The sequence below is a fragment of the Taeniopygia guttata genome, chromosome 2 (genome assembly GCF_048771995.1).
Source record: "Taeniopygia guttata chromosome 2, bTaeGut7.mat, whole genome shotgun sequence".
Taxonomy (NCBI): domain Eukaryota; kingdom Metazoa; phylum Chordata; class Aves; order Passeriformes; family Estrildidae; genus Taeniopygia; species Taeniopygia guttata.
In genome coordinates this window covers 150,431,889-150,451,256 of record NC_133026.1, presented here as the reverse complement: position 1 = coordinate 150,451,256, position 19,368 = coordinate 150,431,889, and the positions used below count along the sequence as shown (strand labels likewise).

At 46.1% G+C, this 19,368-nt stretch overlaps 1 protein-coding gene across 3 annotated transcripts in view; it reads left to right on the top strand.

The window, feature by feature from the left end:
* Positions 1-19,368, top strand: part of ZC3H3 (zinc finger CCCH-type containing 3) — a 127,161-nt gene that overhangs the window by 45,937 nt on the left and 61,856 nt on the right. For all 3 annotated transcript variants that reach the window (XM_030266804.4, XM_072925085.1, XM_072925086.1), the window contains exon 4: positions 3,954-4,104. In XM_030266804.4, coding sequence (XP_030122664.4) covers positions 3,954-4,104 — 151 coding nt within the window. The remainder of the gene's footprint in view (positions 1-3,953; positions 4,105-19,368) is intronic.

Here is a 19,368-nt window from a genome sequence, read left to right as displayed (position 1 = left end):
CCCATTCCTGTGCCCGTACAGGAAGCTTTTCTATCCCATATCCTGTTCCTAAAGCAGCAGTAATCTGTTGGATTTGGGAATCTGCCCTCCTGAAGTTCCCCTTGCTTGTTTAACTTCCTTTTTCCCATCAGTGTCTCAACAGGATTTACTCCACCATTATTGTTGTTTCCCCAGTCCATCCTGAGCAGCATCATCTTCCTCTTGCCTCATGGATTTAGAATCACAGAATCATGGAATAATCATCAAGATTGGAAAAGAGCTCTGAGGTCATCAAGTCTAAATATTAACTCAACACTTCCAAGGCCACCACTAAACTCTGTCCCCAAGTGCCACATCAACATGGGACATTTTTGGGACATGTTTCACTAGACCAGGTTGCTCCAAGCCCCATCCAATCCATGGATAAGGCAGGCGCAACTTCTTTGGGCAACCTGTTCCAGGGTGTCTCTACCCTCACATGGAAGAATTCCTTCCCAATATTCCATCTAACCCTGTCCTCTGGCAGTGGGAAGCCATTCCCCGTTCTCCTGTCACTCCAGGACCTTGTCCAAAGTAATTTCCCATCTTTCTTTTAAACCTCCTTTAAAAGAAGGTTTCTCCAGACCCTTCTTCAGGTGAAATATTCCAGGTGCAAACTCTTTTTATGCCCTCCCTGCTTCAACTTCCCCAGGGGGCCAATTCCTGGTACTTCTCTCAGGAAAATAAGAGAAGAACTAAGGACCCTTGCATCCAACCTCTTTCCTAAGGGAAGCATGTGCTGGTGGCTCCTGGATCCTGCCTGCTTGGAGCACCCTGGTAAGAGATTTTGGCAATAAATTCCCCATCTCAAGGTCATCATTGGACAAGAGGAAACAGTTTTAAGTTGTACCAGAAGAAGTTTTGTTTGGATATTAGGAAAAATTTCTTCACTGAAGGGATGCTTGGGCTGCCCAGGGAAGTGATGGAATCGTCGTTCCTTGGGGGATTTAAAAGCCACGTGGATGTGGCACTTGGGGATGTGGTTTAGCCGTGAACTTGGCAGCCCTTAGTTGATGACCTTAGAGGTCTTTAACAACCTATACAATTCTACATTTAGAGTTTACACCACGATTTTTTTTTCCCTGGGAACAGGAGGCGCGAGCGGCGCCCGCGGGATTCGCAGCTCCACAGAAAGCCCCGAGCTCAGCAGCGCACGGCCCTGGCTGATAAATGATGCTCATATCCCATTCGAATATGATGCAAGCAGTTTTTTTGTAGTTTGTCTTCCATGGCGGTAGTAAAGTTTTTAATTAGGAAAGCTAATGAGATCGATTAGTCATTAGAAGTGACCTCTGGATCGCGGCGAGGAGTGGGGATGTGTGCGCCGGGCTGATAACGGGGGACGCTGGGGTATTGTTTGTAATAAAAGCGTGAAGTGTTTGATTTGAGTGAAATGTGCCACGGGGAATACATCACGCGGAGAGGAAAAAATTACAACCCTGGGAGCCTGTAATGAAGGGAATTAAACCAACATCCTGTCTAAATAACATGATTATCTACACAAAACCCCTCAGCTAGCAAGTAATAATAGAAAACGGAGCTCTTCGGAGAGGCTCTTTGAGGAGGTGGTTAATGCCGGAGTCGCGCATCAGGCACTTTCCAAGGAGCAGCTTCGGAATGAATACACCATCCAATTACCTCTGGGAATAGAGTTTACCAGGTGCCAGCTTGTTTTGGGAAAGGAGGAGGAGGAGGGGGATGCCTGCAATAATTTGGGATCTCTCTTTCTTGTCAGGCAGAAGTTTGATGCAATTCTGGGTTGATTGGTGGCAGCTCAAGCTTGTGTGGGGACAAAAAAATGTTAATTATGTATTTAGCAAATTCCCGGCTTAGTTATTCTGTGAGGTTGGAGTGGAGGAGGGAAAGGGGCAACTTGTGCTGTTGCTGGTTGGGAAAGATGTGGGATTGTGGCTCTCATCCCTTCCCTGGTGGGATGGAAGTGCTTTGGGTACGTGATTGATGCTGTATCCATGAGAGGTTGGGTGTGTCCACATGTTCTGGGTGACAAAACTGACAGAAGGCAGATTTAGGTGGGGTACTAGGAAGCAATTCTTCCCTGAAAGTGTGGTGAGGCCCTGGCAGAGGTTGCCCAGAGAAGCTGTGGCTGCTCCACCCATGGATGTGTCCAAGGCCAGGTTGGACAGGGTTTGGAGCAGTCTGGGATGGTGAAAGACGTCCTTGCCCATGGCAGGGGGTTGAACTGGGTGGTCTTCAAGGTCCCTTCCAACCCAAACCATTCCATGAGTCCATGATTTCAGGACAGCCCCACCATCACCATAGCCGGGATTTCATTGTGTGCGTGGTGTTGGTCCCTGCAGGGCTTAGCACCTCTGTTCTTTTGCTGCCCCCATTTTCCTGTCCTAAATACAGTTCCCTGAAGGAAAAAGCTCCAAGTTTGCAGGTACTTGGGAGCAATTTTGAATGTAATTAGAGCTTCAGCCTTGCAAAGGCTTTAAAAGCCCACGCAGAGGTTTGGTCACTGCTCTGAAGAATTTGATCTGTTACCAAAAAAATCCTGAGACAGGGAAAGAGCAGTGAGATCCCGTTTGCTTTCCATGTTCTTTTCTTCCTTCCTTCTTGCCTCACCTCTGAAGTGACCTCTGAAGTGCCTCACCTCTAAAGTGGCTGCAATTCCTCCAGTCATTGAATCATCAGATGGTTTCTACTGGAAGAGAACTTGGAGGATCCTTTAGTTCCATGATTTATCCCATGGGTTCGGACTGCGGAACATTGTGAGTGTCATCTTTGCCACAAAAAATTCCAGTGATTTTTCTGTCGTGGCAGAGCCTGGTTTTTGCCTTTTTCCATCACCAGGGGTTATAACATTTTTTCTGAATTTCTAAATGGAAATTTGTGTTGCCTGATCCCTCCCAAAGCCAACACAAGTCATCAACTTGCTGGGAATGCTCAAGAAGGAAAATATTCCCTGTATGAAACGGTAAAGATGTGAATTGATGTTGCCACTGTTGCAGGTCAGTGGGGGAGCTCTTCCATCCTTTCTAGGGAATGGTGTCAGCTCTAAAATGTATCTCCTTATTTTTCCTAGTTTACCTGGGAATTCATGTTATTCTCCCTCCCTTCACAGAGATAAACATGGGGATGGGTCAAACGTTTTCAGTGGAAATAATGCCTCCCACTTTTCCCCTCCCAACCTCTCCATGATTTTAATGAGAGGTTCTCCAAGAAAAACAGCCGGCCCTTTAAATCAGTTATAAAACCCAGAGACCGAGGCTCAGCATGGAGTGTCAGCTTTAATTATCTGGGCAGTTACAGCTGTATGTTATAAAAGTCGGCCAATTAGGTGCATTCCTGAAAGCTTGGGGAAAAAAAAAAAAAAAAAAAAGCTTGTGGAGGAAAACCACAGTCAGACGTAGAACTGTTAATTGCACGAAACATTCTGCAGAATAACCTGGGATGTAGATCATCCTGCAACACAGAGAATCCTGGAATGGGTAGGGTTGGAAGGGAGCTTAAAGCTCATCCAATTCCCTGTCCATGGAAGGGACCTTCCATTATCCCAGGTTGTTCCAAGTCTTGTCCAACCTGGACTTAAACATTTTGGGGGGATGAAGGATATGATGAAAATGCCAAGGATTAAAGGCTTACATTTATTTCCAGTGTGGATGTTGGGACCAAGGTGTTGTTGGTGAATCTGTGATTCCTGTGGTAGTGTTTTGCTGGTGGGGTGGTGAAGCCAGTCCCAAGCACATCAAGACCTTTCTGTTACTGAAACTTCACTCCTTTTTTCAGGTGCTAAAATGTTGGATGTAGGACTTAAGTTGGTTGTGGGACCAACATCCATTGAACTTGATGATCTTAAAGGTCTTTTCCAACCTTAAAAATTCCATTATTCTGTCATAATGTCAGTGAGATCCCTCCTGTGCCCATCCACACCTGAATTTCAGGCCTGTTTTTCCATGTTTTTTTCCTCTTAGGATCCAACTTCCACTTGGTAAGGAGCCCCCCAGCCAACAAAGTGATAAAGACACGCTACAGGATCGTGAAGAAGAATGTGGTGTCTCCAGCCTTATCATCCTTCACTGGCCCCATTCCCACCTGGAAGACCAGGCGCCCTGTGACATCCAGGTAATTCCTCCATCCCTGGAATGCAGCTGGTTGGGATGTAGGAGCCACGGGAACTCCCACGTTGGGTCCGTGTTTTTCTGTTGCATCTTCACTGTTTAATTTCTCTCTTTGTTTGGACTACTCTGAGTTTATTGATTTAAAGTGTAAAATCATATTAGGAATTGTGTTATCCTGAGCTGGTGCCAACAGCTTATGCCTTTGGCTTCTTATGTATTCCCTCTTGGAATGAATTGTTTCCATGGAGCAGTTAAATAAGCTGAAAAGAGGATGAACAAAAGTGTGGATGTTGGTGATGAAGGGGAGCATGTTGAATGCTCCAAACTTCCACTAGGATGTAGGTTCTATCCCAAACTCGTTTTTTCCCAATTATCTAGATGGGGGAAACATCCGGAAATATTTTGTCACTGCCTAGAGAAGGGAGGCACCGAAGGTACCATTAACTTGTATTGGAATATTCCTAAATCCATGGAGGTGGAGATGTTTCCAGGGAGCATCTCAGAGGCCAAGATGAGACCTGGAGCTTGTGTAAAGCAGTAAGATTGTTAAAATAATTGATTCTTTAGAACAAGATACGATTCGAAGTGATGGGTTTGGTGAGAATACAGATTTTGGCTATTTTAAAGTCAGGAATAGCTTATCCTTCCACTGAAATGCCAGGAGTCACGGGCAGTCTTTTGGGCAAAGAGATCCTGCTCTGCTCTTCTCCAGCTTTGTTCTCCCTGGTCCAGGTGGTTTCCTCCAAAAGTCATTCCCCATCAATGCCCTGAGGATTGGTGGCTTTTGTAGTTGAGCTTTGGAGGGACAAAAATCATGGTGATTGTTTTTAAAGCCTGACTTTGCCTGATATTTCCCTTTAAAATTGAAGTTTGCGATTCCCAAATCGGTACCTAAAGGGAGGATTGGTTTTGGAAGAGTTCAGGGTGATGAAGCAAAGTATGGGATAAGCAGAGAGATGGGTAAAAAAGGTTGAGTCAATTATTTTGTCTGTTTTCCAAGCTCTTGGTTGAAAAACTCCTCATCTCCTGTACTCTACTGGTCTCAAAGTTCTTTTTCCAGTGTGGAAACTGGGATCCTTTTGGGCTCATGGTCAGCCGTACCTGCACCACCTCCTCCTTTGTCTTCACATTCTACTTTTGCCTGTGGTATTTTCCCACCTGGGCATCGTCCCTGAGATCCCCAGGTTTTGTTCTGGGTTGCCACTTCCATTTGCACATCCTTGGGTCCAAATTTCTCCATTTCCCTTTCCAGAAACAAACAGTGTAATTTTTTGCCTGCTCCATCATCCTGCAATTTCATGGAATCACGGGATGTTTGGGTAGCAAGGGAGGTTTAAGATCCTTGAGTTCCAACCCCCTGCAGGGGATGAGCTGTTTTCTGTTAATTAAGGCTCAAAGTCACAGAATCGTGTGAGTTGGGAGGAACCTTCAAGATCATCTTGTTTCAACCTTCTGCCATGGGCAGGGACACTTCCCAATATCCCAGGTTGCTCCAAGCCCAAATCCAACCTGGCCTTGGACACTTCTAGGGATGAGGCAGCCACAGCTTCTCTGGGAAACCTGTGCCAGGGGAAACCTGTGCCAGGGCCTTGCCACCCTGGAAGTGTCCAGGGCCAGGTTGTATTTGGGCTTGGAGCAACCTGGGATATTGGGAAGTGTCCCTGCCCATGGCAGAAGGTTGAAACAAGATGATCTTGAGGGTTCCTCCCAACTCAAATGATTCTGTGACTTTGATCCTTAATTAATAGAAAACAGCTAATCCTCCAGCTGTTGGGCTCAGCTTCTTCCCTCACACCTTGTTAGTCCAGATATGGATGGTTGATGGATGGAGGATCCATGCTGAGAATCACCTCAGGGATAAGCTTCGGGCATGGAATTCAGAGCTGGAACATCTGGGATCTGTGTGGTGGCTCTTGCTCAACCCAGTGGTGATTTTCCGAGGAACGACCTCGTTCTGCCGCGATTGGCTGAGAGCTCCCACTTGTAGGATCATTTTCTCTGCATTAATCTCCGACTTCATTAAATCGGTGTAGTTTAGATCTTACAGCCGCTTCAGACAAATCTTGATAAAATGCCATCAGCAAATTAAAACAATTATGTTTTAAAGAAGCCATAAATCTCCATCTCCCAATTACCTTTGTTGGGGTGATCAATCATCCGACCTGTCTGGAGGAAGCACATGGCAAATGCTTCTCCTGGAGTTTTTACAGGATTTTTTGCTCCGTCGTTCCTATCATCATCTTGAATCTGTCACAAGCAACACACCACAATCTGCTTTTTTCCTGATTTTCTTTGCTCTTCCCAAAGCAAGAAGAAGCTCTGGTGATGGTGAGACACCCCTTTGGTCACCTCAGTTTTATTTTTCATACTGAGTAGTTAATGACTTTAAATATTTCTATTTTTCATTTCAATAATTACAATGTTTTTATAATAATTTGATATTTTTAATATCCTCTTCCCATTAAACCAGCAGTGGGATGTCAACTGGTGGTGCTGCCCTCCAGTGCTACTCCCAAACTGACTCCCAACTGGCACTAAGGAGCAATTTCTTCCACAAAGTCCAGGTTTTTGGGTATCTGGAAGTAATGTGCCAGGGTTTTATTTTGCTGGGACATCCAGATGTCGCCCTTTTTGCCAATAAATCCTCAAATCACCAGACTAAGATGAAGAGGGATGTGGCTTTGGGAAATGAGTGACAGGGAGCGTTGCTGGAGGTACATGATGTCAGTCCCTTGGGAATGAATTCCATCCTCCCCGTCTTGCTGGGCTGGATAAAACTGGGCCCTGCTGCTGGCTTTTCTTCGAGGCGATAGGTGGGAGTATATTTTAAATTAATTTTACTCCACTTTTTGTAATATTTTTGTTTTAAATAGATTTATAAGCAACTCGGGGCCTATTTCTCCAAATTTATGAAGATAATTTTCACTCTTGATAAGGTGAAATTTACACCTGCTATTTCCATATTAATTCACATTGCTAAGTGGATCTAATTTTCTTCCGTTCTTCTATCTGGTGAATGTGGCCTTTCCTAATGCAATTTCCCCCTCACTAAATCACTGTGATCGGGAGTCATGATCGAGTTAAATTAACTTAAATTAATTTACTTAATAAGAGCTCCAGATCATTGTGAATGAGGTTAAGATTTATTGATTCTCCTTTTCACTCCTCCCCCTTATCTCCCGCGGCTTTGCTGGGAGCGCAGCTCACAAGGGCTGCGATTTGCCGGCCTTAAATTTTGGTTGCTCCTGGTGACATTGAGGTTGGTCATCCATTAAAAGTCCTGGAGGGAGATGTCCTCTCTCCTCACAGCCTCCCTCTGCTGGGAAAGAAATGAGGGATTTGACATGGAGGAGTTGGGATGGATGAAGTGTCATACTGAGATTTGGCAGTGATGCTTCTCCTGCATCCAACCTCTCTCCGTGGTCCACTGGATGTGGCCACCAAAAAAATGGGATGTCCACATGTCATAAACCTTGCACAGAGGCAGCAGAAGACTTCTGGGGTTGATGATCAGAGGGTTGGAGCACCTTTCCTACAAGGAAATGCTGAGATAATTGGGAATGTTCATCCTGGAGAAGAGAAGCTTCAGGATGAGCTCAGTGCAGCCTTCCACTGCCTGAAGGACCTGACAGGAAAGATGGAGAGGGAATTTTTGCAAGGAGTGACAGGACAAGGGGGAATGGCTTCCCACTGAAAATAAGTTTAACCCATTAAATGTTAGATTGGATATCAGGAAGTTCTTCCCTGTGTGGGTGGTGAGGCCCTTGCACGGTTTGCCAGAGAAGCTGGATCCCCAGGGAAGTGGTCACAGTCCCAAAGCTCTCAGAGCTCAAGGAGCATTTGGACAACACTCTCAGGCACAGGGTGGGATTTTTGAGGTGTCCTGTGCAGGACCAGGAGTTGGACTAGATGATCCTTGTGTGTCCCTTCCAACTCAGAATATTCTAGGATTCTATAAACTCCTTCAGAAGACTCCAGTCTCCTGCTGGAGAGACAGAACCACTTTTAAGACACATTTCTGGGAACAGAGAGCCCTCTGAGTTGAGCTTACAGGCCCCCGCCCCAGTGGGGGAATGAAACACTGACCCACTTTGAAGAGTTTTCTTCTCAAATCCTGCTGCAAGTGTGCAAAACAAAAGTCACCTGTCTGCAAATAATGAGTTGTGTCTGGCACTGCTGGGGAAACTCTGATGTTTCTTCCTGAAAACTTTGCGGCGCCTCTTGAGGGAGAATCCTACCCCTCCAGCACTATAAATAAGTAAAGAACAAGATAATCCAACATTTGTCAGAGAAATGCCAGCTCAGGAGAAAGGAACTCGTCAGTGGAGGATTCACTCATGTAGTTCAGTTTAGTTTTCTTTTTTCCTTTTATTTTCTTCGCTTTTGTTCTGTTCCGTGTCCTGGAGTGCTTTGAACAGATTAAGATGGAAACAGTTGTCATCATCCCTGGGGGTGTTCAAGAAATGACTGGATGTGGCACTCAGCGCTCTGATCTGGTTGACAAGGTGGTGATTGGTCAAACTTTGGACTTGATGGTCTTTTCCAGCCTAAATGATTCTGTGATATGGTGATCACAAGGATTTATCCCCAACGTTTCAAAGATCTGAAGCTTTTAGGGATTCGAGCTGAAACATGAAGTGGGTGATGCAGGGTTTCAAGTGGGGCTCAGCCACATTTCCCACTTCCCTGGGAAAGGGGAGATACAGCTGAGCATCCAAGAGGAGGAGGAACCACCATCCCTTCCAGTCATCCTCTGCGGGAGGTTGGGATATTGTCTTCCAGGTCACTAGGACACACCAACCTCCTTGTCCCATCCCTTCCTTTTCTTCACAGTGGGTGGTTTTGGGTTTCCAATTTTCTTTTGCTCCCTTAACAACATCTTTTAGGCACCAATTGCCAACGGGCTGACCCAACTCGTGATCCAGTTCAGAGAATCACGGAGTGGTTTGGTTTAGAAGGGACCTCGGAAGGGCATCTGGTCCAACCCCCCTGCCATGCCTTCCACTAGACCAGGTTTTTCCAATCCCTATCCAGCCTGGCCTTGAACACTTCCATGAGATGGGTCCATTTCATGCAGCCCCTGTCATCCCTTCCCAGTTTTCCGTTTCCATTTTTGTGGCATTAATTGGGTGCTGTTACAAGTTTCCCTGCAGAAATTATTTCACTGCCTTGGGACAAAGGGATTGTGTGGTGGGGAAGGGCATTTGGCTTTCCTGCTGTGGTAGATTGTTTTCCATGTTATTCCGTAGTGGTTGGAGCCACAGGTGCCAGTCCTGGTGTGCTGTTAGTGTGTAATTAACCCTTTCTCCCTAAATCCATGGGAATTTGGTGAGAACGGGAATCTTGGTTATGGAATAGAGTCCCATGTTTCCCACTGGATGCATTCCAGTTCCTGTGGCTCATTCCCACAGAGTGGTGTGGTTGACTTGCCATGGATGAAATGAATGCTAAAATTCAATAAATCCCCTCTCTTTTGGGGAGGAGAACGTGTCCTTGGGAATTCCAGGGAAGCTTTCTCATCCTTTCCATCTTCCTCTTGTTGTGTTGGAGACTGGGGCAATCAGGGTCTGCACTGAGTCGTCCACCATAATCCCACTGATGGACAGTAATGGGTTAAACCAGACTAATTCCGTCACTTCTGAGCTTTTTCGTTGCACTCTGAGGGTCCCTAAGAAGTCCATCTATTCAGGAAATGAAATGGGGTCACCCAGCACTTCTGGGAACTGTTGGGAAGCATTTGGAATATATTTGCTGGTCGTTGTACAACCCAAAGTTGGGTTGGGGTGGTGGTGAGACCCTGGCACAGGTTGCCCAGGAAAGTTGTAGCTACCCCATCCCTGGAAGTATTCCTGGCCAGCTTGGACGGGGCTTGGAGCATTGTGGGACAGTGGAAGTTGTCCCTGTCTGTGGTTGGAACTCGATGGTTTTTAATGCCCGTTTCAACCCAAACTGTTGAGTGATTCTTTGTTCATGGTCCTGGAAGGTCAGCGGTTGGAGCTGAGAACAGAGAGCAGAGTGTGGGGCTGTAATTCACAGTGGATGGAGCAAATCCACATTTTCTGGGGTGTCATCTCAAAAGTTGCAGAGAAAACAGGGAAAACTGTTAACGTCGGCTTCCACGGCAGAAAATTGCCGAGCGCTCCAACGGGAGAGGCTTTAATCGACATTCCCATATATTGTGAGCAGACAGGGATGGGCATTTTAAAGATCTCAGCAAATGCTGTCTTTTCTCCTCAATCCATTTATTTTTTCCTCCAGTCCTTCTAGGGTTCAAGAGGTGGGATCCCAACCTCCCAAAACCAGTTTGGAGTACAAACTGGAAGGATATTTTAAGCCAGATGCTGCTTTAAGCAGTGCAAGTGGTTCAATCTCCCAGTTTTGGGGTGTTTCAAGCACAGCTTTTTATGTTGTTTATTTAATTGGGATAATGCTCCGGTGGGATTTTACCTCCTGGTGCCGATTGCTCTGGGATATTCCCGAATGGAGGTGAGGGAATCGTGAGCAGAGGGCAGAGGTTGGGACACTGGGAGTTAATTTCCTTTTATCGAGATGATAAAATCCTCCCTCCGCCTTCCCCGCTTTTGCCGCGTTAATCTGCGAACGGAGTCGGAATGTGACGAATGGCCTTAAAGTTCCTGTCAGTTTTTTTCTTCCCAAATTCATTTGACATGAAAGTGAGAAGTAAACAGAAAGCCTGTGGTTAAGCAGATAACTTGGAAAGCCTTTTCCATCACATTTAAAAACGGCCGTGTCATGGATTCTGCGAATTGGCGGCTCCTATTTTGTTTGATTTTATTTTGTCTGTGTGGTAAATTTTCTTTTAATAATCCCGACGTGGTTTGACGAGGTTTTAGGCCTCGGATTTTTTTTTGAAGGGATGTTAAACCATTCTCCAAAATGACATCTCATTAAAGTGAAATTCATCTGCTGGGATTGGAGTTGTTACAGGCAGGAGGGAACAGTAACTCCCATTTGGAAATCCATATTTTTTGTTTCTATAGGAAGTACTTTTAATCCCTTTAATGAGGCTGGGATGAGATGCACAACCCGGATTGTTTCGGAGCAGCCCTGACATCTGGCCCAGCATAATCCAGTTTCTGTTCTGGTCTGGTTTAGAGGCTTTAAAAGACAATGGCACCTCTTTGGGGCAAAGCTGGGGATTAATCCTCCCTGTTCCTGGTGCTCCCCTCCTTCCCAAGAGAGAAGTGACTGGGGAAAAGTCACTCCTCTCTTCTGTCTTCCTTTGCTTTTTATTTCTTATTTCTTAGTTCTTACTTCTGTTTCTTCTTCCCCATTTTTATTTTACCTTTTTTCTCTTTCTCTTCTTCTTGTTATTTTCTTTTTCTTCTTCCTCTTCCCCTTTTCTGTTTCATGTTTTTAATTTCTTTTGATTTTGCTATCTTTTTTCTTTTCTCTTTTACTAGATTTTTCCCCCTTTTACTTTTAATCTTTTTTCTGTTTCCTTTTTGATGTCTTCTTCCTTTTTCACCTTCTTGCCATTTTTCTTTTCCTTTTTCCCCCTTTCCTTTTCTTCTTTTTCCTTTTTCCCCCTTTTCCCTTTTTTCTTTACTCCTTTTATCTCCTGCCCTCCTTTCCCTTTTTTCCTTTTTCCTTTGTTTTTTCTCCTTTGCTTTATTTCTTTTTTCTTTTCCCTGTTTTCTCTTTCCTTTTTTTTTTTTTCCATTCCATCCTTTTTTACCTTTTCCCCTTTATTTCCTATTTTCTTTTTCATTATTCTTTTGCCTTCACCCTGTTTTTTATTTCCTTTCTCCTTTATATCCCTCTTTTAACTTTTTCCTTTTCATTTTTTTCTCTTTTCCCATTTTATCGCCTTCCCTCCTTTTCTCCCTTTCCTTATTGTTTTTCTTTTTCATTTTCCTTTTTTCCTTTTTCTTTTTCCTTTTTTCCTCCCCCCTTTTCCCCTTTCCCCCTTTTCCTCTTTTCCCCTTTCCTCCTTTTTTTCTTTCTCTTTCTCCTTTTCCCATTTTCCCCCTTTTCTCACTTTTCCCTTTTCTCCTTTTTTTCTTTCTCTTTTTCCCATCTCCCCCTTTTCTCAATTTTTCCTTTCCCCCTTTCTTCCTTTTTTTCCTTTCTCCTTTTCCCATTTTCCCCTTTTCTCATTTTTCCCATTTTCCCCTTTTCTCATTTTTCCCATTTCCCCCCTAATTTCCTTCCTCCCCTTTAAGTATTTTTTCACATTTTCCTTAATTTCTTTTTTTCCTCTTTTCTTTTTTCCTTCTTGCTCCACTTTTCATGTTTATCCCTATTTTTTTCCCTTCGTCTTTCTCCCAAACATCCCTCCCAGCCAGTTGCTTTCCTACCCAGCAAACTCAGCAGCAAATCCAAGTTGTGCAGCTTCCAGCGGGATTTGGGGACTCCATCACTCCTACTCCCTGCCCTGATCCCCCAGTCCTCCCAGTCTGCCCAGTCTGTCCAGTTCCTGGGCGACCTTATGCTAGGAGGTTGGATTTTTCCCACTTTTCCATGAATTCTAAGCTGCTGGCACTGGGGGGGGGGGAAGCGCTCCTGTTCCCTCCTCCTGGGTCAGCCGCAGTAATCGAGCTCCATTTCGGAGGAAGTAATGAAACCAAAATAAAAGCAGGACTTAGGGGTTAATGACCAGCTCTTAAATGCACATGAACATCCTTAGGAATAATGGGATTTTCCTTTTTTAATTTTGGTTAATGGAGTCGTCGCGTTTCGAATGGATTCCATTAAAAAGAAAACTGCCACATCCGATCCCGGGGACGGTGAGGGGTTATTTACTCGGCAGGATGTTGTGTGGATCTTGGATCATCTCTTCCCTGGAGCCTGGAGCATCCTTGCTAAGGAGCCCAGCATTCCTTAAACCAGGTTTTTTCTTCCTGGGAAATCTTGCAGCTTCATCCCATGCTGGAGCTGTGTTGGATTTGATGACCTGAAAAGGCTTTTCCAACTCAATCCTGCCGTGTGAGATGTTGGATTTGGATTTGCTGCACCCTTTGGCGTGAGATCACAAAATCCCAGGATCGCTTTGGTTGGAAAAGATCTCCAAGATCATCAAGTCCAACCTGCAATTGATCTCCACCTTGTCACCCAGACCAGAGCACTGAGTGCCACGTCCAGCTGTTCCTCGGACACTTCCAGGGATGGTGATTCCACCACTTCCCTGGTAGCCCATTCCAGTTTTACTCTTTTTTTTGTGAAAAAATTCCTTTTAAGATTCCCAAGTTGAATGGAAATCATCTGGAAGTCATCCAGTCCATAACTTGGATAATGTAATTTGGAGTGTCTTCCTTCTGTCTCATTTCCCCGCATCCCAAACCAAATTTGATGGTGCAAAACCACTGTCGGAGAACACAGTGCCACCGTTCCCGACTGGAATCGGCGCCATCCTCAGTGGGATTTTCACCTGGATCAGGACAGAGTTTCAAAATTGGTCTCCTGAGTGAGACATCTTCAGTTGTTGGACTTCACAGATCAGTCTTGGAGGTTCAAACTCGACCCTTGGTAGATAAAACCATTCCCGAGGTCATTCAGCAGCTTCTGGTGGACTTTGGATTGTCAAGGTCATGCAGGAGCAAAGCAAGGGATGTGGTTTTGTTGGGATGGGTTTGATTTGCAGTGTGAATTTCAGATCCTCAGCACCAGGTTGGCTTTCTAGATCTACTCTGAAGGGTCCCCACTACTTTTTGGGATGCTGTGGGTCAGGGACAAGGAGATTCTGGAGTCCTGTTGGAATTTGCAACCAAAGGATCCTGTGGAAAAAGATGAACTGAGATGATAAGTGAGATTAAAAGAAGGGGACTCTGCGTTCCAGGAAATGCTTGTTTGGAGAGGTGCGGGGAACTCATGAGTGTTTTGGGATGAGGAACCATGTCCCAGTTCTGGCAGGATGCTCCACAAGCATTCTCAGCCCCCAGGGCTGGAGAAACCAAGTGGAAAGATCCCATAGAGACTAAAACCAGGCTGGAGGTCATCACCTCTGTTATGTCACAGAGCAGAGGTGCCACTCGTGGTGCTGCCACTCCTCAATGAGCTCCTGGACAACATCTTCCTGCCTGGCTGCTCCCACCATTCCCTCCCATGGAATTTTGGGTTAATATGTTTTCCTTAGTGTTTCTAGTAGGCTGAGAGCACCTGCAGGGGTGGCTCGAGGAGGATTTGCTCAGGAGCGGTTTTCATTAGCCAGGATTTCATTTCCTCTGCTTTTGTGAGGCCTTTCCATGTTTTCCGGGTCCAGCAGCTGTCAGAGAAAAACGGAACATCCTTAGCGAGGAGCTTTAGAGGGATTATAAGTTGGGAGTTTGCAGCTGTGGATCAGCAGTTTTGGGTCGGGGATGGATCATCTGGTGCAGGAACTCAGGTGGGAGAGGTGAAAATGTAGGCTCAAGTTACTCAAGAGGTTTTCTCCAGTGTTGGATGCTATCTCCAGGTGCTGGGACACCAGATTGGAGATGGTCCTGCCCATCCTATGGTAGAAAAAGTCAAAAATTCTCTCAGTGCTCTGGAGCCAGGCTGGGAGAGCTGGGAACGTCCAGCCTGGAGAAGGCTCCAAGGAGAACTCAGAGCACCTTCCAGTGCCTAAAGGGGCTCCAGGAGAGCTGGAGAGGGAATTTGGACAAGGGATGGAGGGACACGACACATTGAACAGTTTCCCACTGCCAGAGGGCAGGGATAGATGGGATATTGGGAAGGAATTCTTCCCTGTGAGGGTGGTGAGGGGCTGTGATGGAATTCCCAGAGAAGCTGTGGCTGTCCCTGGATCCCTGGAAGTGTCCAAGACCAGTCTGGGTGGGGCTTGGAGCAACCTGGGATAGTGGAAGGTGCCCCTGTCCATGGCAGGGGGTGGAACTGGATGGTCTTTAAGGTCCCTTCCCACCCAAACCATTTCACGATTCCATAAAGAATGTTAATTGCAGCTCTAATGCTGGTTTTTTGTGAATTAGTGTGCAGGGTTTGGGATGGGCTCCGGGCAGCCAGGGCAGATGCCCTGGGAAGGGAGCAGAGGATTGATCCTTCCTCTTCCAATCTTGGGATTCATTTTGTTCAAAGTCCCCCAGGGACTGAGTGTGGTTCTGCTGGGATTTGGAGCCTAAAACCCTGTAACCCTCTTGGTGCTGCCCCCTCTGTCCCAGGGTATCCGTTTATTCCTGCCCAGGTGCTCCAGGATAAAATCTCTCATGGGACCTTGAAGTTCTAAGTTCAGCTCTTCCTTTTCTCCATCCAAATGCCCTAAACTCCATGTGTCATTTTAAATAAGATAAATTGTGTGGGATATTATTCAACTTTTCTAACCCAGGCTTCAACAGCAGTGGAGTAGCTTAGCCAGATGAAATCTCCCCGTGGATAAAATTTTCCAAATTGGCCACATGCTGAATTTAAAACTCATTCTGAAGTGGTTTGGACCCTTTGGAAGTGTTTTTTTCTAAGGCTAATTATCCCTCCTAACAGCATCCCATTCAGAATCTATTTTCCAGTGCTGGATATTTACACACTCTCTGTTTTTTCACCTGACAGTGACAGCTGTGGGAGTGAGGAATGTGTTTAATTCCTAAATATCTACTCTTAATAAGAGATTAGTAATGGCAGAGCTGCTTTTTTCCCACCCTTTTCCCAGATGGTTTTTCCTACAAAGGGTCATAACTTCTCCAGGCTTTTAACAGATCGAACCCCGACGTTCTCCTGTGCCAATTCCAATGTGAAAGTTGGGATTTAAAAGAAAAAACACCCAAAAAAGGAGGAAGAGGGAAGCAGAGCATGGCTGAATGGCAGCTCCACAAGGCACAAATTCCCTGAATTACTTCTGATCCCGATAAAATTGGGATAAATTCCTTTAAACTTTTCTGTGAGCTGCTGCTCTGAGCCGAGTCCAACTGGTGCCAGCATCTGGGCTGAGCTCCGGGCTGTGCCCGGGCAGGTCTCGGAGCTCAGGAATGAGCAATTTGGTTTTTGGGGGCAAAAAAGGTCACTTGGCAAGTGCTGGAGCATCGTTTTCCACTGATTAATTCTGTCCAGGCTAAGTAAACATTTAGGCTTCTTTCAGGCCGAAGGATGGATCCATCTGTTTCATCCTGGTGGGGGAAATCAGGGAGCATCCTGAGCTGGAAGGATCATCAAATCCAGCTCCTGGCCCTGCATGGGAACATCACCTCCCCACACACAAAAAGGTATAAAATACTCTAAAAAAGCTGGAGAAAGCTCCTGGATTGGCAAATGCAGAGGGGTCCTAAATAAGATCTCTGAGAGCTTCACTGGGGCAGCAGGATCCGTTTTCCAGGAGCTGGAAAGGGCTTCATGCAATGGAGGGAAGGAAAGGAAGGAAGGAATTTGTACATCTCTCCCATGGGCCAAATTTCACCCTTGGGCTGAGTTAATGAAATTTCTAGTTGAGTTTAAGTGTCTGTTGTACTATACATGGAGAAAAAATCCTAAATAATTATATATTCATGTCTAAAACCTACATAAGGTTTGGAAGAGCAACTGGAAGGTTTCATGTCCATGGTGGGGGGTTGGAATGACATGATCTTTAAGGTCCCTTCCAACTCAAATTATTCTGGGATTGTGTAATCAGCTTTCTCAGTCCCTGGGTGTTTATTTCCTTCTGCTGCCTTGGAAATAATTGGAATTAGCTCGTTAATACCGACTGATATCCCTCCTACCAGGTCTCTCTCTCCCCAGACGAGCACTGAGATTTCCTCTTTTCGCACCCAAATTCTCTGACGGAGCTTCCTTTGGGACGAAGCCATTCTGTTCCCTTCCAACCCTTGGTTTTATTCCATTAGGGAATGTGTGGATGATGCAGGACCATCCAGCCTCTCCTTGGCTTTTCCCGGGCTGGATCCTGGCACCTCTGTGTGGATTTCAGCATGAGGCCGGATTCGCCACCGCCCTTGGCACCGGCAAAGCCGACCATCTGCATCCGGCAGCTTCCCTGTTCCCGGCCCATCCATCCATCCATCCCCAGGTGCCAGCCAGGCTCCGCAGCATCTGCAGCTCCTGCTGCCCTCCCGGCTCGCCTGGAAGGAGGATTTGCGAGAGGATACGGGGAGGTCTGAGAGGTCACAGCTGTTAAAGCTGGGAAAGTGGGAAAAAAAGAGCAGAGGGATTCCCAAAGTTGGCACGGATCCCGCGGCCACCTGTCTGTGAGCAGGAATGGCTTTCTGAGCTGAAATAATGTTTTGATTGCAGATAATTTCCTTTAATCCCCTCCCCCCCAAATTAGTGGAGACTTAATAATTGCTTCTGGAACTGTTGGTAGTGAATCCAGGTCTGTGTTCTTGCCACCCTCTGGTGTGGAAAGGAGGATGTAAACGTAGGCAATGAGGGGTGAATTTCCAGGGAAACCCCAAAGCTATTCCAGTTCAGGATATTTTGTATGGGAAAGGTTTTATGGCGCAATAAGGAGGAGCAGGGAGTGTTGAAGGTGATGTCTCTGCTGCTTTCGATTCCTTTTTAAGCGCAGGGATAAAATGGGGCAAAGGGGAAACGTTGTTTGTGTCACGGGAAGGAACTTCGTGGGAGTTGTGGGAGACAGAGGGAATGTTTTTCTGTTCCCTCCCTCTAACAAATTCCTGGTCTCTTCTGCATCTGAAATAACACTGTTTAAACTCAAATCAGGGTGTGGAATCATGGAATCATTGAGGCTGGGTAAGCCCTCATTGAATCAAACCATTCCTTCAGCACTGCCAGTGTTATCACTAAACCACGTCCCCAAGTGCCACATCCACACGGCTTTTAAATCCCTCCAGGAATGGTGATTACACCCCTGCTGGGGGCAGCTGTGCCACGGCTTGATAACCCTTTCCATGAAAAAATTCGTCCTGATGTCCATCATGGACAACCTCTCCTGGCACAGCTTTGAGGCCATTTCCTTGTGTCCTGTTCTTTGTTCCCTGGGAACGGATCCCAAACCCCACCTGGCTGCACCCTCCTGACAGGGAGTTGTGGAGAACCCAAAGGTCCCCGCTGAGCCTCCCCAGCTCCCTCAGCAGTTCCTGGTGCTCCAGACCCTTCCCCATCTCCATTCCCATCTTGGGACATGCTCCAGCTCCTCAGTGTCTGTTTTTCTGAACACCTGGATTTTTAAAAATAAAAAGCTGATGAATAAGGAGGAAGAAAAAAAGGACTTCCTTATACAACATGGGAAGATGTGGGATTAGAATCCTGGAATTATGGAATTATTTGGGTTGGAAGGGAGATTTAAGACCAGTTTCACCTCATGCCGAGGGCAGGGACACCTTCTCCTGTCCCAGGTTGCTCCAAGCCCTGTCCAACCTGGCCTTGGACACTTCCAGGGATGGGGAAGTCCACACCCTCTCCAGGCAATCTGTTTCAATCCAACAGGACTGACTGGATGAACTGTCCCTGTTTGTAATCCCTGACATTAATCCTGTGTCATCCATGGGTTTGTGGATGGACAGGGAATTAGGGAGGATGAATCCTACCCTGGACCTGCTTTTCGGTCCCAGGGTGGGCAGCTCCTCATGGATCTGCATCATTCCCACCTGTGCACAGGTGACACCAACCAACTTGCAAACATGAGGGAGGGGTTGCATTGGTCACATCCAGAGCTGTGGCAAAATCCTCAGGGGGCTGGGATCCATCTGAGAGGGCATCTTGTCAGATCCTCTGTGTGAATCCAGCAGAAAGCACTTTGTGGAGCATCCAAGAATGCTCTGCCTGCCCAGGGAGCGCAGCTTTGGGAGCCTTTTTGCCTGCGTTGGTGAAACTCTCGCCTCTTATTTTTCCCCTCTTTTTTTTTCCCTGTCAGCGCTGCTGAAGTGAGGCTTCCTCAGGCAGGTTTTTTACAGTTTGGATTTGATGAGAACAGTCGGTTACAACTCCCCGAGTGCCGTAAAAGTTGATGCGATGGTCGCTCCGCGCCTGTGCTCATTTTTATAATTTTTTATTTTATGAAACAGGACAGGGAGCTTAGTGACTTATTACTATTCATTTCGTTTCAATGCAGTAAATATTGATTCAGTTGGGGCTTTTCAATTTAAACCACTTGCCGATTATATAAAATATTACCAGCCTCTGGAATTATGCTTACGGATCCCTTCGGCTGCTCATTAGCGAAGGAGTGCAATTTTTAGATCCCTTTGCTTTCATCATCCAAATAAATGGGCTGAGCTCCCTCTTCCCAGGGAAGGTGCTGTAGACTCAGCTCGTGGGGGCTTGACAGCCTCGATGGAGCTCTTAATTTGGAGCCACTTTCAAAGGATTTTGTACGTGGGGATTTTTTTAAATTTTGAGACATTGAGGTCTCTTCCTCTGAATTTTTCAG